We start from the raw sequence: 24,162 nt of genomic DNA, 5'->3' as shown, positions 1-24,162 counted from the left end.
TAAAGAGTCGTATATCTCTTATTCATCGACACTCGATTAACAATCACTCTGATAATATATAATGTTTAAATTGTATTGATATATGAATTAATAAATCTATGAAACAACATTGTGAGAAAAGCAAACCTGTTTTGCTTTCCAGCATTATCACATGACAAACCATTGTAATATAAGTTACAATATACGAGTTTCGCCAACATAGTGAATGATTTAGTTCAAGTATATCTTAAAATCATTAATTTTTACAAAAGCAAGTATTTAGTCTAAAACACTTTCACTCTTTTATTCCGATTGTTTTCTTACTACATCTTGTTTATTAACTTTGAATGATCCGAAAATAAGTAACCACTAGCACTAGACATCATCAAATGAGTGTTTCTCGAAATGTGTAATATAACCGTCCCCTGAAAAAGAAAGGTGGTTAAATTTAATTATGCCCTTACAATTCAAAAACAAATTATGTGATACATTTGTATATCAAATATTTTCTTAATATTTACAGTTGTTGCTTGATAAATTCATTAAATTATCAGCATAATTATTTGTACATCGCTAATTTTAGTTAAAACACAATGTTGCTTGATTGAGACGAAAGCTTGATTATTATCTTAAGGCTTAAGCTTTTAGTCCGCTTATTCGAACAAACAAGCAGCGGTGTCATAACAGAAAACATGACCGTTATCCTCAGTAGGATTAGAACCCAGACCCACCTGTTAAGGGGCAGACACCCAACCACTAGGCCACCGCACAGTTCACTAAATAATTGTAGTGGTTTGTTTCAGTGATTTTTTTATCTGTGTGTTTCTACCAATTTCACTGACGAATAAGAAATTTCCCAATGCGTATCCTGATGGTGACGATATTTCATTGCGTAATATCGCTTTGAAATAACGTAATTAAAAAAATATAATTTATAAATCAATCTATTTGCTACCAGCAATAATCTATAAAACTATAATTATAGAATCAACCATCTAATATTTTATGATTGAACGTAAAATGAAATATTACGTAATAAATACGTTAACAATTGTATATATTGTGTATGAATATTACATTTTGCACTTTCAGTCGTTCTGTTTGTTGCAATGTTATTGATTCAATGATCATTGCCAATCCCAATAGTCATTTTCCTAGTCAATGTAGTGAATTAAGTAATAAATATTTTATACAGTTTTAAAACTGCAATTATAATTATTGTAAACCACGTATCGTCAACAGTTACAACTACTAGATCAATATGCAAGAAAAGCTGCAAAATTATGTCTGCCATTTCAAAAATAATTTCACGAATAATATGTATTTTTCATTGCTCATTTTTTTTTGTATTCTGCTAAAGTTTCCAAAAAACGATATTTTTACATACGCTTTGGCCATGCAGATGAAGCATCTATTGCGTTTGGGTCATAATTAAAATAATAGTGATTGTATATTGTTTACCTTTTGCTACTTTTATGATAAACTTGTTAAAATTTCACTCTGCATTAAAAAACATTAACATGAGTCCTCCCCAGTAAATCCATCATTCAGACAAAGTTAAACCCATGTTATAAAAAATGCATCCGATTCAAAGCTTACTTGTACCTTTTGTTATCAGTTATGTTATATAGTAAATAAATGTAGCATATACTTTGAAGTATGCTAATTCTTACCATCAATGTCAAATAATTCTCCAACCCAATTTGTCAACAAAGCATGTTTCCCTCTACATAAATCCAAAACAAACTCCGCTATAAATGATACTGAAATTTGAAAGTATTAGGTATTCTGTTACTCATGTGAACTTTGATCTTGTTATAAATACAACTAATTATTACAACGGTTTATTTGATTTAGAGTTCAAATAAAGCAATTTTATGTTCAATTTTTATCATTAGATATGTTGCAAATCGAATTTACTTTAAATTTGTATAAAAAAAATATGTAAATGTATTTCCTTACATTTCATTTGACATAACTTGGTCTTCATGGCTTTATACAGCTTCTTTTTGCCTTCAAAATTCCTACACAGCCCATGCATAGCGTAATGATGAATTGACCTGCATACAAAGATATATATGTTTGTTTGATAGTTTAGTCTGATACTGACTTAATATGACACACACATATATAATAAGTACATCCTTAATGGTTGACAATGGTGTTCCACTCTAAAGTAATCATGGCAACAGTTTAACAGCATTGTAGAGCGATTTTGTAAATTATGTAGTTAAGATTTGTCTGTGTTTTTTTTGTTTGTTTATGTTTTTTAATTGTTTTTTTTTTATTTTATTTTTGTTTTTGTATGTAGTTGTTATTTATCGAATAAAACAGTGCACAGACTCACAGATTTTTATAGTTTTACGTTTAATAATAGCGGCGATTTCTGATTTAAGATTGTACAGATTGGTTTAAACTCTTCTCAATGAATCTTAATTAAATGATATTAAAAAATGTGTATATGAGCATGAATAAGTAAAGGATTTTATAATTCAATGTACTACTCTTAATATAACAATTTTTAATGTTCCGATAACACGATAACTGATATGACATCTGTTAACGGTATAGTTTGAATTATGTTATAGTCTGTCCCACCAAATTTGAATATTTTTTAATTAAATATAATAGTAAAATCATGTAAATTAATGTCATGTTTACACTGACTTCATTATCTTTAGGCATGTTCCTTTTTTTAAAAAAAAAAGTCAGTTATATGGTCAAAATGTTAAAATTATATTTTTCCCGTTGACTTACGTTATAACCTAACGTAACGTCCATTTCAAAATGGCGTCGCCCATACTGACGTCATTTAGAGTTCGTCTCACAATCAGCATTGAATGTACTCGGTAATTATAAAAATTTGATTATCTTCTAACTGATCAATAGCTAAATGTTTTATAAAAATGAAAAGTGAGAACAAAGTAGGTGTCAAAAAGGCAATTTTACTAGCAAACCATTGTTTAAAAAATCATCATTATAGTAACAATCTATCTCTTCACTTACGTGTGGTGCATACTTGGTGCTGTCCTTGGAAAAGAAATTGGCACATCATCGCCTACCACAAGCTGCGTTACATTTTTGTCCATCAATAGTCCATACTGTTGTGTTAATCTAAAAATAGTTTCTACTGCAGCTATTGTTTCTAAGATACACAAACCAACGGAAACCATATTGAATTAAGTGTTATGATTTTTCTTTGTATAGATCCAGTCGGCAGAGAAAACTGCACTTGTTAAACAACCGTAGCCTTTAATCCATAATAAATAATGTTAACAATTGAAAAATTGAACCCTACGTCTGCTTGTCCACTTACGTTTTCAAAATATTACACATCTTATATGGTGATAAAAGTGAAACTGTTGCGCTGATCGTTTGGCTTGATTTTAAAATACAATGTATAAATAATTAATACAAAGCCACCAGTTATGGCATTGTAATAACACGATCAATAATCAATTGAGCTGCTGCTGTTTTAGCGTGATAACTTTCTCATTTTTTGCCAGGTTTTGGAAAACACTGCATTTCAGTTTTAAATTCCAGGAATCCTCTTTTATCATAACTTTATATTATCCTTAATCAAATGCTCTATCAAACACAAACATGCATACTGACGGTAATTGAGCACAAGTACATTTCCAACCGCATAGATATAGTTTTACTAATTATGCACCTCACAAAATCTTGTTTTTCTTTTATGTCTATGCTATGGTAATTTAAGGAATAAAAAAATTATCCATTTTCACTTTTTCCCTTTAAAAGTTATTTTTTCTTGCCAAAAGAAATTGTTTTTGTCAAACACATCATCTTTTCCAAGAAACTCAGGGTTACCCTTTTTTTCTCCCGGGGAAAATTTTGAAAAAAAACTTCTGCTTGTAAGTTTAAACCCTTTTTGCAATTTTTAAAATCAACCCCACTGGAAGCAAAGGCTATTTTTGTAGTTCAAAAAAGGAAAACGGGGTAAAAATTAAAATTTTGCAAGTCAATATGATATATTTGCTGATACGAGTGCTTGCTGTCTGTAAACTTGGTAATTATTTTGTAAGAACGTATATTTGGTGTATATTCCCTAATGTACAATTTTTATATGTCTATCCGTTTGATAATCATACATGTGCTTCGAATCATTTAAAACTTACGACAATTAACGTAGCGTAAATTACGATATGTTGATTATTTATAATCTTCGTCTTTCTATTACTTTATTTATTGTAAATTATATAAAGATCTAGAGTTAAAACTCAAATGTGAATAACAATTAAATCTATGTTAATACTCAATACATCAAACAAATAATCAAAAGATGATCACATTGAAATAAAAAAAAAAATAAAACATCATCAGTTTCAGTCACTGTCTTTTCAGTTTTCTTTGTTGGTATCCAATCGTCATAAAAATAACATTCCTGAATTTTAAACTGAAAAAACAACTGTAGAGCATCACATTGCAAATGAAATACAAATACAAAATGATGAAAAAAAATCTATTTTTATTTGTTCTCCTTCTTTCAAAATTGGTCAACCGCTTCCCATTCTTTTATTTAAAGATATATTAGGTTGCTTCCATTCCATTCATTAAATAAAACCTAAAATTGATTTTGCAGTAATGTTAATAAATAACTAAATTATTTTGTTCACCAAAGAACAGATAGCTAAGTATACGCGTATAGCACGTCCAATGTAATTCTAGAAACACAAAATATACTTTTTCATTACACGTTATCCCTTTTAAATGTCCTCAATTGCTTTGATTTTTAAATCAAAGTTATATTACCCAATTTTTTATGTTTAATGTTTTATAATCTAGTACACAGTGGAGCACCTGCTACTTGTTTACTTGTTAAAGGCACAGTGTTGCAATACATAACAATGGTATTTTGTTCATAAAAACTGTCACGTAACGGAATTGCCGTTCATGAAGCTTATATAGGTTCTTTCCTGTTTTAACAAAATATCATTTACCTAATTGCACAACGCTTTTCTATGTATTGTATCATACAAATCAGAAACTCTAAATATCGACACGAAAAGAACGACACGATTGCGATACATTCAAAATTAGGTCATAATCATTTCATTCGGTAATTTATTTTGAATTTTAAGGTGAGATTTATTAACCCATCAAAATTCTCAATTACATGTAGCATATTGAAAATTAATTTGCAATCAAATTTTCTTCACTTTTTGTAATGGTGTAGTAGGCATAGTGTGTGTAATTATTCTGAAAATAAAATTGTATTCAATCAACATAGTGCTTTTAGTTTCTTTCCATATTGAAGATTGATTAAAAATGTAGCAAACACAACATTCCAATGGTCATTTTTGTGAGAAAAAAAACAGTTACACTTGACAAATAAAAATTGGTTAAGATTATTTTATGTTAAAAGATGTATAAAAATTAACATTTTGATTCCACTTAGTAAAACTATAATAAAGTATTATTTTGCACATTTTGTCTAATAGTAGGAACATTTTTACTTACAAAGGAGTCTAAATGACAAAATGGAATTCCGACACATTCCCATTGTACAGATGGACCCCAGCCGTTCATTAACGAGCTAAAGAAAAAAATGACTGCAATTTTTTTTATTTTTCACAGTATCATATATTGATTTTTTATGCCCATATAATGGCTGGGGCAAATAGTGTAACCTTGTTCCGTCATTCCGGCCTTCCGTCATTCTGTCCTTCCGTTCTTCCGTACTTCCGTCATACCGTCATTCTGTCATTCCGTCATCATTTGTTTCCGTTCATTATCATAGTAACGGTCGCACACATTCATCTAAAATTTGGCATATGAATATCATTAGAAAATGCAGGTCAACTTCGAATTTGGTTATGGTTCGATGATTTTGGCAGAGTTATGCCCCTTTTACTTTGCTTTGAGAATGATATGAAATATTCAGTTTCCGTTCATTATCTCTTCAACGGTAATACACATTCAACTTAAACTTAACATATGGATATGTCATGAAACAATACAGGTCGAACGTTGTCATGGTTGGATGATTTTTGTCAGAGTTAAGCCCCTTTTACTTTGAAAATAATATGAAATGTTCAGTTTCCGTACTTTATCTCACCAACGGTATTATACATTCAACTCAAATTTGACATATGGATACGTCAAAGATATGCACAGGTTAAGTATGAATTTTGTCATGATTCGATGATTTTTGGCATTCAACTCAAATTTGATATATTGATACATCTTAAGAATGAGCACTTTAAGTTTGAATTTGGTCGTGATTCAATGATTTAGGACAAAGTTATTTTTCTTGAATGTTGGAAAAATTTTGAATTTTCAGTTTCAGCACTCATACTTTTGTGGAAATGAATGTAGCCATTAGTTTGGCTACAAATATGCAATATTTAGTTTACAAAAGGTTAACACTGAATGGTTTAAGTGCATTGAACTTTGTATAAAAATGGTTTGTGTTAACATTGAATAGTTTTAAGGGCTTTGAACTTAAAATGAAAAACATAATTTGGGCAAACAAATTTGGAACTAAATATTATAACATCTGAAAATTTGGTTGCATGCGGGGACATCCGTGGAGTGACGACACATTTCTAGTTTAGAAAATTTTATGATAAATGTTAAATAGTAATTAGATCTCAAGCGTTTTGATTCACCGCCAATGAAGTAAAAATGTATTAAAAGTACATGTAAACAGGACACAGTACGTTTTCTCCTTGGCATATCTAAATAAAATATGTTAGTTTTCAAAGGAAAAAAACTATGCGTGTGACTTTTTTTGTTGCTTTTTTGTTGTTTGTAACTGTCATATATTTTTTCAAAAATAAAATTCTAAAGCTCTTCATTTCTTAAAATAACGTATATAATCAACAATAATGTTTCAATCTATTGATATTAAGATCAAAGAAATAAGAGGGATATCAAAAGTAAATTAATGGAGCAGATAAGAGCAGATTTTTTTTTTTTTTAAATATGATTTTAAAATATCGAATGAAAGAACAATGCACATGCAACGTCTAGCAAATTTCATATTACCATTTAGAAAGAAGCCGCTTTAGAAGTTTGCAATGTGAGATAATTTAAGTGTTAAATGAACTTTGATTTTGACAATTTTGTTCCAATAACGTACATGACATAACCAAGTTATTCAATACATATCTCAAATTTTCATCATCAAGTGCAAAACCTTTGGTGGGTGTTTTTATGACAACAAAGGAAATTTCTTAAATCTTATCTCAATAAAATGGTTTTGGTCTTACAAATCTTTTGTTTTAATCACCTTACAGATAGTAATACAACAATATAGTTATCCAAACAATTTAGTGGGTGCAACTGCGAAATGGTAAGTGTTTTTTAATGATAGGCAACAACTATTTACAATGAGGCATCTGGTTCTACTTAGATTTCCAGTTACTTATTTGATTATGATACAGTTAAATGAGCCACCTGTAAATTCAGCATTATGATGTGGTGAACCATTGACTCTTTAAATACCAGTTTGGTTATTCATCTGGTTTATTGGTTTTGTAGCGGTTCTTGTAAAAATTGAGATTCGTATTTGACATGTGCATATGAATACGATTCATTGCTTGAGAATTCCATATGTTTGGGCAGTACTGAGCAGATTTTCTTTTAAAAAGAACTAGGTTTATTCATATCTTAACTTTTACAAATTTATCGAAAGTGTTTTCTAGTTTAAATAACTGTATTCTTAGTCCTCAGTTGTTGCATTTTTGATTCTCTTCCAGCAAATTAATAAAAAAATATTTAGGCATGATACCTAAAATAAACAACTACGGAAATAATACGAATATTTTAAAGTTTGATACCGCCTCCGTGGTCGAGGGGTTAGAGTCGATGACTTCTTATCCAGTTACCTCTCTGGCGTGGGTTCGATCCCCGGGAGAAAACAGTAAACCTTATGTAAGCCCAAAACGAAAAAAATGGAAATGTTGCAAGGTCGGTTCGATTGAGCTTGTATATGGGCGGTTTAAAGTTGCTTTATGTATACATTATATATCAAAGTTTGATATCTAAATATCACTTTTTTGTGTCGCCTCTCCGTCGTCTCTCTGTCCGTCTGTCTGTCTGTCTGTCTGTCCGTCCGTCCGTCACAAAACTTGTCCGGACTACACCTCATAAACTACTGGTGCAATTTCATCCAAACTTTACAGGAATGATCAGTACCAAGTCTAGTTGTGCACTGTCCGTGTGCACTGTCCGTCTGTCACAAAATTTGTCCCAACATGAAATTGGCCATCATGAAGCGACACATGTGATTACTGATCGCTCTTGTAATTTTCTGGAGATAATGAATCGACACAACAACACCTTTGGTTCTATAACCCTATTAAGATAGTATATAAAATAAATAGAGTAAATTTAATGTATTTCATTACATATTATATAATAAAGTCAGCATTTCAAAAAACGTCACAAAAGTAGTGTGTACATTAATTCAATTCTTTTGCCTTATTGATATGAATACTCGTACTTGATTATATCAATTTGTAAAAATATTCTAAATTGACATAATAGCATTATACGCAGGTTTTTCTTCTTGGCGTTGTTCTTATTTCGTTCTGCCAAAATTTTGAAACGTTACGTTGAAACGAATTGCTATTAATTTAAAAATTTGTTAAATTCAATTAAAAGGTTTTGTATAATTCATTTCTACGATAAATAACAGTTTTTGTGATCTACCAAATAATTAGAAGAAATCTAACTATTTATAAGTCATAGATTGTGTTAACAGAATGAAGGCCAAATCAAACAAAGTTCCAAATTTGATTTAAGAAGTGATGTCAAAAGGTTCCATATACTTAGGATCTTTGTATTATAACTAGAATTGCGGCCTAGGCTATTATGATCATAATACAAAAAAATAGTACCAATACAAATGGTATCACTAAGTAAATGATTAAATAATGTATGCACCACATACTTGTATATGAATACACATAATGTGTTTTGTGTTCCAAGCAAAACACTTATATTATACAATAAACACTCGTATATGATCGATTTGTCACTGTGATCACATGTTTTTGTCGATCAAAGTGACTGTAAAATAAATGCCTGTAATGAAACACTTCCGATGAAATATCATGTATTAAGATATGATAAGTGTTAACACTTTAACCCATTCACTTTATAGTAGAAATATATTTTAACACTTTACGGTAATATATTTATAGATTTATCACATTACGGGTCAAATAAATGAGTAAACGTTTAAAGCGCATTTGCAATTTGATAATATTATAGACATAGCATAAATTAATAACATAGACATAGCATAAGTAAAGCCTTTTTATTGAAAGCAGCAAGTTTCGATCTTCACGCTTATGCTGTTGTTTAAGCAAAATAAATTATATAAGCAAAATTCAAAACACTAAGTCAATAACAAATAAATACAATATCCAAAAACATTAGAAAGTGGCCCTTACTCTATGAGTATCGTGGTAAAACTTTGGTTTAAAAATGTTTTGTCTCATTCATTTCTTTATTCAAAAGATATAATTTAAAATATATTGAATGTGAATATAAACAATTTATAACATTGTTTTCAGAGGGCATTTGATGCTTCGTATAATTCTGTGAGAAAAAAAAACGGCCATGGTAGACGCAATTTTGGATTTCTCAGCCCACACTTACTTAAGATTTTTTCTATTTGCATCTTTGTAAATTATATTCAAATTGAACAGCTTTTGATATACGTTCGTAACAAATTACTGCTAGAAATAGGCCTCTCTTTATGCTTATACTTAGTGTTTTAGCGACCGAATGAATAGGAATAACTAATTTATTTGAAAGAGCTGTCTTTTCGTGTTTTTGTTTCTTTTGTTATTCATTGTGCATCATTATTTTACTATGCTTAAAATACAGATATATTTTTTATTTTCAAGCCAAAATATCAAACGATGTGGCGTTTATTTGGTCAGACCCATGGCGATTATAATACTTTCCGCATACTGCTCTTGTACAGTCAGATGATGAATTTACGTTACTTTTTTTTATATAGTATTTTATATAGATTTCTATATTATGTATATCTTGTGCACTTATAACAAAGTTTACTTATTTACACTTTGAAAAACACGTACATGTTACGGTATAAACCAGAAGTGAATAGTAAATGCAAAAGGTTTTTTGTAATAGCATACTAAATGTACTTTAAAACAACAAAAACGAACAGATTACAGAAGTGAAATGTATTTGATATATCCAATGGCTTATCGTCAAATATTTTGTTTATTATATGACCTTTATTATGACTAACAACTTATAATAGTCAAACAATATCTAGTTTGCGTGTATTATATTTTTTGTCAAAGTTAAGACATGCACCAATTTATATAATGATATAAACACAAAACCTTATTATATAAACAATCACTCCCACCTGCTAGGATTCAACTAACCAAAAAAATACTCTATTGTCCCTTATGTGCAACATCCGTGTATTTTGTTTTATTTTAGATATCTTAAACAATTTCTTTTCTGTTGTAAACATAAGAGTTACTCGTGATTTGATTTATTACTGTCTAAATGATCATATTTACCACATGACATATCTAATGTTAAAAAAGATTTCGATACACAACAGACCTGCTATCAAAGTAAGTGTTATTACAAATAGCATTAACATGTTTATTCAACTTAAAAAAAGTTGGTACACAGTTTTTCAACTGCTTATCTAACCCTGAAGTGATATTATATCGCCTTAAATCGCACAGAAAATCTACTACCGTTCTTTTTTTGCAGAGATATAATTATAGTTTTTGATTCAGTTACAATATTCAGATGTAATAAAAGCATGATTCTGCAAAACAGTCAAACAGGCACAGGATATCACAAGACAGATTCAAGAAAAAAGTATTTAAGAATCAACACCGGGTTAGTTTTTGTCCTGCCTGCCAATATACACGGAGGGGCACATGATAACACGATTCCTTTATCAGTAAAAGTTGGAAATTCACAATAAGACTATTACTGTGTTGGTAAGCCGTAAAAACCAATCAAACAATTAAAGCTGTCATCTATATAGAAACAGTAAAAAGATTACAAGACTCTAGATACAATTCTTATCCAACACGCCAAACTTAAAATGTAACAGATTCGATTTGAACCTCGTTATGGAAAGTTTTATGCAACAGTTACCATTTACAGCCCTTAGCTGTGGTGGTATTTGCAGAATGCATCATTTTTATGCCCCCGCCATGTAATGGCCGGGGCATATAGTGTTACCCTCTTCCGTCCTTCCGTCCTTCCGTCCTTCCGTCATTCTGTCATTCCGTCATCATCAGTTTCCGTTCATTATCTTAAGAACGGTTGCACACATTCAACTCAAATTTGACATATGAATATATCATGACAAAATACAGGTCAAGTTCGAATTTGGTCATGGTTCGATGATTTTTGACAGAGTAATGCCCCTTTTACTTTGAAAATAATATGAAATTTCAGTTTCCGTTCATTATCTCCACAATGGTACAACACATTCAACTCAAACTTGACATATGGATATGCCATGACAAAATACAGGTCAAGTTCGAATTTGGTCATGGTTCGATGATTTTTGGCAGAGTTGTGCCCCTTTTACTTTGAAAATAATATGAAATTTTCAGTTTCCGTTTATTATCTCCCCAACGGTACAACACATTCAACTCAAACTTGACATATGGATATGTCATTAGAAAATACAGGCCAAGTTAGAATTTGGTCATGGTTCGATGATTTTTGGCAGAGTTATGCCCCTTTTACTTTGAAAGTAATGTGAAATTTTCAGTTTCCGTTCATTATCTCCCCAACGGTACAACACATTCAACTCAAACTTGACATATGGATGCGTCAAAAGAATGTGCAGGTCATGTTCAAATTTGGTTATGGTTTAATGTTTTTTGGCAGAGTTATGCCCCTTTTACTTTGAAAGTAATATGAAATTTTCAGTTACCGTTTATTATCTCCCCAACAGTACAACACATTCAACTCAAATTTGACATATGGATATGTTTTTGGAATGCCCAGGCCAAGTTGGAATTTGGTCATGGTTCAATGATTTTTGGCAGAGTTATGCCCCTTTCACTTTGAAAATAATATGAAATTTACAGTTTCTGTTCATTATCTACCCAACAGTGTTACATATTCAACTTAAATTTGACATATGGATATGTCAAAGGAATGGGCAGGTCAAGTTGAAATTTGGTCATGGTTTGATGATTTTTTTTGCAGAGTTATGTCCCTTTCACTTTGAAAATAATATAGATACATCTTAGTCAAGCAGTTTAAGTATGAATTTGGTTGTGGTTCAATGATTTTAGACAAACTTATCTTTCCTGAATGTTGGAAAAATTTTGTACTTTCAGTTTCAGCACTCATACTTTTAGCCATTATTTTGGCTACAAATATGAAATATGTTATTTTTAAAAGGTTAAGACTGAATAATTTCAGTGTCTTGAACATTGTATGAAAATGGTTTGTGTTAACATTTTAAAGTTTTAAGGGCTTTGAACTTAAAATGAAAAAAATAATTAATGCACCATCTGAAATTTTGGCTGCATGCGGGGGCATCCGTGGCATGATGACACATTTCTAGTTACATTTATACATGTATATGAAGATTATGAATTTTCTAAAACACCTGTACATATGTTCACATGATGACGCCATGTATCCTAAGGTTGATTATATGGAAAAATGCCTTTTATGTACAGGTAAGATTATACTGTTCATAGTGTCCGACGATAATATATTTTGTTTAATAAAATATAAAAGTGGACTTTATATAATAATATATAAATAAAATTATATCATTCATTCATTCTTATTAATGATAAGTGATATTTTTAATTTTACACTAAAATGTATTTCAAGAGAGTAAAAGAAAAGATGAAAACAAAAAAGTATCGGTTTAACATGTTCTCCCTTATAAAAAAAACACCAATAAGTGTTTAAGTGGTTGTGGTTACTTAACTGCGATCATAACAACACGTTTTTAAAGTATTTAATCGTATGATAAAAGAAATCATTATAATATTTTATATTCCTTGTTTAAACTATTTAAAAAGAAACAACTAAACAAATGGTACGATAAGTGATATAACCATGCTGATTGTCTATACTTATTACATACTTTGTAATAACTTTGACTCACTGATTACAAAGGCACTTTTTCACATTTATAGTAACTTTATGTATTCGTTTTAAGTGCTTGCACTTACTTGCTGTTACATAATTATTAAACTCAAGTGTTTTAATTTCTAATTTCGCACCATTGTGACTGACACGGTGAGTGTGAAACTTGCAATTTTAAACTACTCAAGCAAAACGAAAATCATATGATAATAAAAGGTTTTCTTTACTGTTCATTGCACAGGAGGTAACACCAGAAATATATACATATTCTTTTTTTAAATCATTTCTCATTTAGAGTACAATGCCCTTGAACATAGATTTACGTCTTTAAAAAACACATATATTTCATTTGGAAATCTTAGACACTTTCTTTGAACAGCTGTGTCAATGGAACCTCAATGAGTAAGGTTTCGTTAATGTTACTTATTTCATTCCCTTTCATTCTACTTATCAGTTTGTTCATTACTTACTATTCTTGCTACGCATTTGTGCTCTCCTTTTTGTTCGTAACTCTGCTGGGTGCCTTACCGATGGATGGTCCTGGGTTTGTTTGGGGGAAAGCTGCATTTGGCTTTCCCTCGTTGATCTTTTACTTTTCTTTAATCGTACTAAATATGTAAACTTAGTTTGTGTAACTAGTTACTGTGTGAAGTATGCAACAAGATGAGTTTATGTCAAAATGCATTAACATTTTAGTTTTTCTTCAATGTATGATTGATATAAAGGAAAGCAAAAAAGCAATCTCATGGGTAGATATTGTTATGTTTCTTATGCCCCCGGGCATATAGTAATTGAACCGTCCGTCCGTCTGTCCGTCTGTCCGTCCGTCCGTCTGTCCGTACGAGGTTAACCTAGAACGGCAAGTTGGATTTTTCTTAAGTTCTACCTGTACCAATGGCTTCTAAGTTTACACACTTACTAATCAATACAAAGTACATGATCTGGGCAAGTTACATATTTATATTTATATATCATATTTAGTAGGTGGATACCTTTGATGGTCCTCTAATGTTTTGAGGAGTAAGCGGTCTCTAGGGTCAAGGTCAAGGTCACTGGTTTAAAAAATAAATATAAACATTTTTGCTCATACAGCCTTAATTTTTTAGTTGATGTCTTAGTTTATTACAAACATGCCAAGGGAGGTCCTTCTTCGTTGGATGTAGTAAGGGGTCATTTGGGTCAAGGTCAATGTTACCAATGTCAAGGTCACCAATGTTAAAAATAGATTTTTACAGGTGTATTGACCTTATTCTGTAGACAGATGTTATTTATAATTGATAGAAACATCAACTTTGATGGAGTTAGTGGTCAGTTGGGTCAAGGTCACCAGTGCTAAAAATAGATTATTACACATTTGCTCATACAGCCTTTATTAAGTGACAGATATATTTATATTCGGTAGGAAGATAACTTCCATGGTATTCATCCTTTTGATTGGGATAGGGATCAGTGGGTCAAGGTCACTTGTGCTAAAAATAGATTTTTACACTTTTGCCCATACATCTTTTATTTATTGACAGATGTATTTCATATTTGGTAGGAAGATAACTTGCGTGGTATTCTTCCTTTTGATGGAGTGAGGGGTCAGTTGGGTCAAGGTCACCAGTGCTAAAAATAGATTTTTACACTTTTGCCAATACAGCCTTTATTTATTGACAGATGTATTTCATATTTGGTAGGAAGATAACTTGCATGAAGTTGAATATTTTTCAACTTCACAAGTCAGAGCAATGACTTGGCAACTTATATTTTTCACAATTACAAAATGCCATGACTTTGTCAAGCTATATAACTTGTGTTTACATTTTTTTGGCAATTTTTCTGTCCATAACTGAGTGAATGGGTAAACATTTTTTGAAATATTGCTACTAACAAGAATCTGAGCCGGGGGCATTTGTGTTTAACAAACACGTTCTTGTTTCCTATACGTTTTATCTTGTATTTGAAAAGTGGCAGGATCCCATGCATCGATGACGATACTAAATTAAACTTTGTGTCCTTACAACTATGCGATTGCTTATCATGTGTCAACTTTATAATCAATTATATCTTATATATTTTCTTATTACCTTTCACGTTGTAACTCCTAAACATTTAAAAGAAATTTGTCATTACGTTTTAAGTTAACTTGTAACTTTCGAAGATACTTTTTTAAAAGAAAGGGAATTGTAATGGAATTTAAATATATATTATATTTATGATTCTGACTAGTGATGCTCAGCCTAATACTAAGAATGGATAAATTGTGTATGTCGTCTGGTGCGAATATGCATTGTAATACTGTGTGATTCAAGGGTGTTCTTGGAAAATAAAATGAATTAAAAAGTATACCATTTAGTACCTACTTGTTCATTATAGCTTTACACAATGATATTAAAGAGCCCTCTTCATATTCAGGCACATTTTTATATAAGAGTTTCATACCGAATCACTTGAGACTTAATGCATATCATACATTAGGTAATGAAATTATAGGAAATTTGTAGCGATGACTTGGTTTCCCGTACAAAATTAAGCAGAGAAAGCAGTCATTAAAACAGGTTTTGTTAATATTAGTTTTTTTTGTTTTTTTTTTTTTTTATTTATTTTTTATTCCTTTTTTATTGGTTATTTGGTGAATCAAGTATATGTATCATTGCCACATGCATTAACGATTAAACATGGTTGACAATTAATGCTTCTAATTGATAATGAAAACTAAACTTTGATCCCTACATCTGTTTCATGTTTTAATATTGAATTCCGCTTAAGCTGGTGCTACGGTAGCATGCATTTATTTCTATTGGCCAAGACAGGCTAATCTTAACAGAACATTTTCAGTTTTGCCGAATAGACCGTTCTTTTTTCCCGATTCCCTATTCAAATAATATCAATGATATAACTAAAAAGATTTCATTCAATTCTTTGATTAATCAGCTAAATATATTATATCTATATCGTTATCTGCGAATGTTCAATCTAATTTATTTATAGGCACATTTAGTGTTTGATTTCGATTTTTGAAGATAACTTCCATGGTCACTCCATTGTGCATTTAAGTGAAACTATGAAATTTGAACTATTTAGATGATAATTTTAAAATAGAAAAAATCAATCCCAAAAATGCACAAAACTGTAAATAAAATGGACTGAATTGGAAAGTGCAAGCTACCTCCCACACGCCAATCACCGATTTACACTTTATTTAACATATGCAATAGTGATATTTTAAATTTGTTCTATCTAAATGACATGGAAAAGATAAGAACACTGTGACTAAGTTTCTATTTTAAACGTTTTTCGCAGCATACACCATCTTCAGTTGTGAATATAAAATTCTTAAAAGGCAATCGAGGGCCGAGAGCATAGAAAACAAAATACAAATGTGCAATCGAAGGCACTGTTTGACTCTATTATAACATTTTATAACATTTTGTCGACAGTTAGATAGAAGGAAAGCATTTGATAAGAAACAACTAGTAAAAATCGTCTGACTCATTTGTGTGGCTTTACCAGCCAATGAATCTTCAGATTGTTTCTCATCTTCACATGATAACTTCCTTTAGCGGTTAATGTATTTAACCTATTCTATATAATATCCGCCATAAAAAACATTTACGCACTCTTATTGTTGGCGCAGAAAGAGACATTTGTTTCTATTTTGAATGTATTGTAATAACATTAGAAAATGTTTAATACATATACAGTTGTGTATGTAAAATCCTACTGTGCAATAACAGGACTGTTAATACAGAAAAGGGCGTTTGTTGAAATTTTGAACGTTTTGAAATAACTAATGGACAGTGTTCAAATATATATTTCATCCTTATGTACAGTAACAGGTAAATTATTAAATTATTCTATCGCTTTTTCTATAATCTTTGGAGACAGTAAATATTTTGATAAAGTTTAGCAGATAAATAATACTGCTTTCATTTATTACCTTATCTATAATGTATAATTAATTACACAAGTAAGATGCAGGCAAAGCAAATGTAGGTAAACCATTTCAGAGACTGTTCATTTCGCAGCGAGAACATTTCAACGAATAGTGCGTTTACTTTATAAATAGTAACATAAAAGATCCGCCCGAAAGAGCGGTGATTTGTTCAAAAGAAATAAGAAACATAAATTTATCAAGAAAAAATTTATAGCAATTATTCATTTCCTACAGGTATATTTGTAGCTTCATGTGCAGCTGACGCCTCTGAAAAACCCTCTTGGAGCACTTTTGAATACTCCAGTCCTGTTTGTATATAAATATTTAGTTTGATAAAACAAAACATTCTCAAGAAACGTTTCGTAGAATTGAACGAGACAGCAGGAAACAATCGCTGTGGTTTTATAAATGTGGGAATGAATTATTTATAAATTAGAAATTAATTTAAATTGAATTAATTTAAATTAAAAGTTTATGGAAATTGCTGAATGCATTTAATACAAAAACACTACTTATCAATAAATCAAATAAATAAATCAATAAGAAAAAAGAAAAGAAATACAAAAATACAGAGAGATCAGGAAAAGTGATATTCATAGAAAACATTTATCACATGGCAACATCAATTAAATGCTACTTTAGAGTGATCGTTGTATTTGGGTTGATTATACGTAAAAGCGATGGATATACTATGAAAAGGGGAAGCTATGTGGTGGAAACTAGTGGATCTGCAAAGAAAATGAACCACGGCAATCATGTAATGTAAGTTCTTGGAAATATAGACTTTTTTCTAGAGTTGATTTTATTCGATATTTACATACATTTTTTAAATCTAGTCTGTTAATCTGTTAATAAGAAATGTTACATGTACATGATTTTTTTCCCGCCTTTTTGTTGTTGTTCTTCTTCTTCTGTTTTTGTTAAAGTTTTCATTGAGCCATCTGAAATAGCAGTAATGCAATTAATAAATTGTATTTGTGTAGTCTGGACAGGTTCTAAACTGTTCACAATTCAATTTTTGTATTTATTTTTATATTTGAAACCCCTTAATCACTGCATGGACTGTTCCAAAGTCAAAGTAGATAATTAATCGGTTAATCATAATTAAGATCATTTGGATATTTGTGCTAATGATCATGTTTCAGATATAATGTGTCTGATTTTATATAACTGCAAAGGCAGATCGAGTCATTTTAAGGCGTTTCATTAAAATGAAAACTAGTATTCGGGAAATAAATTTTATTATTTTAGCGGTATTATGAAAGATAATAAAAATGATATCGGCCACGTTGTTATTTCAGACCAATCAAACACTTCGCCAGAAATATTTTATGTAATAATTCAGAAGGAAAGAAACGTCTCTACAGAGCAGTCAAAACAAAAGTGTGTGGTACAAGTTGTAAGTTCTATTAAACACCATTCATCATTTTTAATAGCAATATACTTTGCAAATTTGATAAGTTGTCTACCTTGAAAATTAAACGCGATGTCCAAGCTTTAAGTAGTTGCAGTTCTTAATTTAAAACGAATAATAAAATAAGAAGTTAACAATATGACTTTACTAGAATGTCAATAACTTATTTGCGAACAAACAATACAGTACTGTAATTATGTATAATACTACATATCCTGATTCATAACGTTGCTGATCGGAAAATGTTTCGGTACATTTCAAGTATATATATATTTTTTTACAGTAACACTGGTACAAAGTATTGTTTTAGACGTTTGCAGGCGTAAAAATTATATGCTGGACAAATGGGTGAAGGAATTATTCGATATTGACGGTTAGCATTGTAATATTGTTAAAAACATTTAAAGCCATTTCAAACAGCTTTTCAGTTTTTTACATGCACAAAGAACGATAATTTAAGCTAATGTCCACAATTTATTTTCTTAACATTCGCATGATTTAAGAGGGCGATAATATAAAGTGGGGATCCCACGTATTATAAGGATATGACGAAACATATAGCTAGCCTGATGAATTTGAAATTTTCTATGTAGTAATTTCTGCGGGTCCCTCGTAATTGATGACATCTTGATTATCCGAGCAAATATTCAAACGCAGCGCCATCTCTAAAGGCAGAATAATCTAGATGTAGTTGACATAATTATTTAAACTTTAATGACAATATATATTTTTATATTAAGAAGGAACTGTTAATACAAGTAAAGGTAGGTGTTGTCTGTAATCAGAATTGGTGTGAATAATACTACTGTACTAACGATGTCCGTCCTATATGCCCTTAAACAGTTAAACTCAACAACTCAAAACAATTCGTTCATAAATTTTTACACAATGTATAGAGTGAATTGTTGTTTGAATCAGTAGTTCTTTGTTTAATCATTTGATGAACGTGTTTTGATAAATATATTTTCAGGAAATGACGTCATTTCCCATCACGAGAGGAATCTTTTCACATGAAGAAGGTTGTCACGACCTAGCACGGTTTGAATCATACAGTTGAAGATCTTCCATACCAAAACTTAAAGAGCGCATTTGCAGAGGCAATCTGAATCTGTAAACTGCATACAATGGTTCTAATTATGCCGATTTTCAAGAAATCTAGGTCTTTCCTGGCCATTCAGAACATGTTATGTGCAGTAATGTTCAGAATTGGTTGTCTTGGAGTTTATTGTAGAGTATTGATATTATTACAGCACCGGAACAGGATGTGTCATACTACTTACAGAAAGGATAATCCGACAAAAATGTGGCTTTTTCTTTAACTTTTGCAATGAAGAAATATAATATTATCAATATATCCTGTTTGAAGAAAACAACAAACATATGAGGAAAGCACATTAAGATTCTGCTTAAGATCTTAGAGGCGAGTAATCTAATTTGCATTCAACAATGTCGTAAAATAACAGACTTAATAACCGGGCATGCAACGTTTACAGTTTTGCAATGTCTGTCGACTTTTATTATATTCTTTGATATTATCAAGTATTCCAATTTCAAATTTTATTGCCTGAAACATTATACAATGTTTATAGCATATAAACAACATAAACATATATACATGTTCAATGGATAAGACATGAGGTAAACAATTAACAAGAGCTTAACAAACAGACAAAGAGAAGAAGTTCAATACAATATTATCAAAATATGATGCCTTAAACAATGCGAATTTTATTTGCAGAAAAAATGAATTTTGCTAAGTTATATAAAGTATTTTTTGATGATGAACACATGATATTTTCAAATTTGTTTAAAGAAGGCCAGTGACAATAATAACTTTTAAAAAATTTACTTCTAATGGTTCTATATTTTGGACAAACTAGTAAAAAGTGGTATTCTGTTTCAATAGATTGCATGTTACAAGACTTACAAAGACGCTCATTTTGGGGTATGTTAGTGTATCTTCCCGTTTCTATGGCTAATTGGTGTGCTGAGACTCTGAATTTAGCTAAAGCTGTTTTTAAGTAATTTTCTTTAATAGTATCTAGATATTTTTCTCTTTTGAATTCATGTTTAAAAATTGCATATGTTTTTAATTTGCTCGAGTTGTTTATTTCAGAATACCATTTTTGGTAATAGTTATCAAATATTCTTTGTTTTATCAATTGGAGTGTTGTATTATCAAGTTTTTGTGACAGCCAAACGTATCCAAAACCATGTTCATTCAAAATTTGTTTTATTTGAGATACCCAATTTCTGTTTTTATATGTTAAATTATTTTGATCATCTAGTTTCAAATTATTATATACTTTCTTTACGATACTATCATTGTCTAGAGTTATTAGCTTATTCCAATACTTAATCATATTATATTTTCGCATAACAAACATTGGAACCCGACCGAGTTCTCCATAGAGGGCTGCTAAATTTGTTGACTTCTTTACTCCTAATATATTCCTTAAAAATCTGGTGTGTACAAGTTCAATGTCTGATGCTGGATGCAACCCCCAAACCTCAGAGCAGTAATTTAAGATAGATCCCACTAATATATCGAAAAGTTTAATTTTTTGCGAAGTTGGTAATACTGTTCTGTCAAATATTTGGAAAAGCTTATGTAATGAAAACGAGGCATGTTGCGCTATAAGTTTTTGTGACCTTTGAAAACTACCATTACTGAATAAATGTACGCCTAGATATTTAAAAGATTTAACAAGTTCGATTGTAGTATTATAAATTTTAATGTCCATATGAGTTGATCTGCCATTTTCAAATATCATAGCTTTTGTTTTTTCAACATTAATCTCGAGACCCCATATATTGCAAAATGATTCGACGTCATTGACCATAAGTTGAAGGTTTTCTTTAGATTTACTAAAAAGAACCATATCGTCTGCATACATTAATAGAAAGAGATTCATATCATCAAGGGATATAGTTCCCGACATATCACTATTTATATTATTTATCAAATCGTTTACAAAAAACATGGCCAGCAAAGGTGAACTGGGGTCTCCCTGCTTTACTCCAGACGTATAATCAAAAAAGGGGGACAATTCCGAGTTAAACCGAACACAAGACTTAACAGAGTTGTACATGGCACGCAGTGCTGAGACAAACTTGGCACTCACATTTTCATTTAACAGTTTATGCCAGAGGTATTTGTGTTCAATTTTATCAAAAAATTGCTTGTAATCAATGAATACGCAATAAAGTTTTTCCTTTGCATTCAGTGTTTTTGCTATAATTGAGTTTAAGATAAAAATACAATCCGATATCGATTTTCCTTTTCCTTTTTTTTGATATTATCAAGTACTGCACATAACAATTATGATAAAAGTTTTACAACTACCTCAAAGCATATCAGTATTAACCAAGAACCGATGAATTACGTGTGTGTGTTTTTGTTTGTTTTTGCTTTTATTGTATCTTTGTATAAAAGAAACAATTGTTTGCAATTATTTCTCATATTTAAGAAGATCAAGAAAATGTTGAATGAAATATATTTTGTCGCTCTTTAATTAGCTCGCCTGTTTCGAAGAAGAAAAAACCGAGATATTATAATTGCTTGGTCGTCGTTGTCGTCGCCGTGCAATAAACTTGTTTCCAATCATTTAAAAATTATCAACATGAAAAGGTACAGTTGTAAGACAAGGGATATAATTGTGAAAACGATATTTTTAGAGTTATGCCCAATTTTAACTTAGAATGTTTGTTGCCATTAACAGACGAGCGGTAACACAGCATACGGGGCTGTTGTTTTATCTTTTCCATGTATAATTGAATTTATACATCTTATTGAAATCTTATTTGATGTAGATAATACACAGCATAAAGTTGTCTAATTGATATAAAAATACAAAATTCATCTAATATTTCATGACTTCCTATTTGACAAATTCATCGAAATATTGTAATAAATATATTTTTGTTAATTTTGGAAAGAAAGTGAATGTCTGGTTACTGAAATGGAAAGTATTTTTAAAAAGAACTAAATAATGTTTTTTATAGTAATATGGTAAACCGTAACCTCAAGTGTCTAATTGACAATTGGTAGTATTATGTTGTTTTTATTCTGCAGGTGTAACAAGAGAAATCAACTGCTTCTTCTATTTAATGATAATACAATTTTCTTAAAAACTGAAATTTAAGAAGCATATGTGTATGGAAAAATACACGTAAATATTGTTATTGCATAATTTGTAAATGTTTAAATGTTTAATTAAAGAGAACAATAGAAAAAGTTACATTTATTTTACCTTATATCTTGTTTACATGTACTAATAATGAGTAACAAGTGTCAGGTTAGATAGGACAGTATATTTATATTACTAATAAGTATGAGTAAAATGTATTTTTACATATTTTTTTATACCTCATTTCATAAAAAATATTCTATATCATGTATTCCTTTTCTTGTTTTTAACACAGCAAACCTTTTCAATAGATATCAGCAAAAATGTATTTCTGATTAAAACCATCAGACCACAATTCAAACAAATAGAAAAAAGGGAGGTAACTTTATATATTAATGATACATAATCCAACAATGATTACATTTTTACCGACCAGGAATGCACGTAATGAGTATGTTCATCCACCCATAACTTTATATCTTAATATAATAATTGTAAGCTCCTTACGGAAGGAAAATTTGAATCCACGGAAAAGCTTGCCCTTTTAACTACGACCCCTAAAAACATAGTGTTAATTAAAACGAACTGATGTTACACTTTAAGCGCATCAATGAAACATCACTCTTTTTTACATGTAAACCATTCTTGTTTTGAATGTGTATAGTAAAATATGTACGTATGTGTATGTAAATTCAATACTTAATTTATTGAACTTGCTGAATAAAGCAAGGGACTCGCCAGAGGCGCGCGCAATACGATTTTATTCAACTATTTCAATAAAATTTACTCATGCAATATCCTCTATGTAACTATGTAGTAGATATTGAAAACTGATATTTTTCATTTTATACACTTATTTAAATAACGCTTTAAGGTTTGAAAATCAATCTAAGTTAATAGAAGCCCGAAAACCAAACAGTGTTCACTGTTTTTTAATATCCATTGTCACTATCCAATATGTCTTTAAAGGTTTCGCAATAGATTATACTGTAGTATCATCTTAGTAGTCAAAAGTTTTGTTTCAGAAAGGTTTATCATTATTTTATAAAGGCAAAAGTCAGAGCTTAAACGCTGTAGAAATCACACCAGTACCATAAAGACTTTTATAAAACATAATGACATTTATTTTTTGACAAATGTTCATTTTTTCGTATTTATTTTGATAACCATATACTTAAGTGATACACTTTTGCCAGTCCGAGCAGGATAAATACTGTATCTGCTAACTAGCTAGAATTTTGTATTTTGCTATCGAAATTCCTCAGGCTTTGAATGTACTGATTTAAATGTTAAAACAAGAGGGCCATGATGGCCCTGGATCACTCACCTGACACAACCGCATCCAAGCAATGTCTTAAACAAGCATCATGACCAAGTTTGATGACAACTGAGTCAAACATGTGACCTCTAGTGTGTTATAAAGATTTTTCCATATTTGGGCAATGTGACCTAATTTTTGACCGGACACGACCCATATTCAAACTTGACCTATAATCATCAAAACAACCTTCCTGACCAATTTCCAGGAAATTTGGATCAAAACTGCAGCCACTAGAGTGTTAAAAAGATTTTTCTATTTTTAGCTCCTGTGACCTAGTTTTTGACCG

The 24,162-nt window shown here is 30.4% G+C and overlaps 2 protein-coding genes across 2 annotated transcripts; one reads left to right on the top strand and one right to left on the bottom strand.

Annotated features, from left to right (window-relative positions):
• Window positions 1-125: 125 nt before the first annotated feature.
• On the bottom strand, window positions 126-3,465 carry LOC132743198 (uncharacterized). The gene is made up of 4 exons (XM_060731730.1): window positions 2,986-3,465; window positions 1,942-2,039; window positions 1,653-1,742; window positions 126-404 (listed from the first exon to the last, which is right to left on the bottom strand). Exons 1-4 carry the CDS (start codon window positions 3,150-3,152, stop codon window positions 355-357), a joined length of 405 nt encoding a protein of 134 aa, XP_060587713.1. The 5' UTR covers window positions 3,153-3,465; the 3' UTR covers window positions 126-354.
• A 13,785-nt stretch (window positions 3,466-17,250) lies between these two features.
• LOC132743213 (uncharacterized) lies at window positions 17,251-19,966 on the top strand. Its single transcript, XM_060731746.1, has 4 exons — window positions 17,251-17,773; window positions 18,313-18,410; window positions 18,709-18,798; window positions 19,396-19,966. Exons 1-4 carry the CDS (start codon window positions 17,625-17,627, stop codon window positions 19,437-19,439), a joined length of 381 nt encoding a protein of 126 aa, XP_060587729.1. The 5' UTR covers window positions 17,251-17,624; the 3' UTR covers window positions 19,440-19,966.
• The last annotated feature ends 4,196 nt before the right edge of the window (window positions 19,967-24,162 follow it).

This window comes from Ruditapes philippinarum, unplaced genomic scaffold, assembly GCF_026571515.1.
Source record: "Ruditapes philippinarum isolate M1 unplaced genomic scaffold, ASM2657151v2 ctg429_1_1_1_1, whole genome shotgun sequence".
NCBI lineage: Eukaryota > Metazoa > Mollusca > Bivalvia > Venerida > Veneridae > Ruditapes > Ruditapes philippinarum.
The sequence above is the reverse complement of the archived record's forward strand: the minus strand, read 5'-3'. Positions and strand labels throughout refer to the sequence as shown.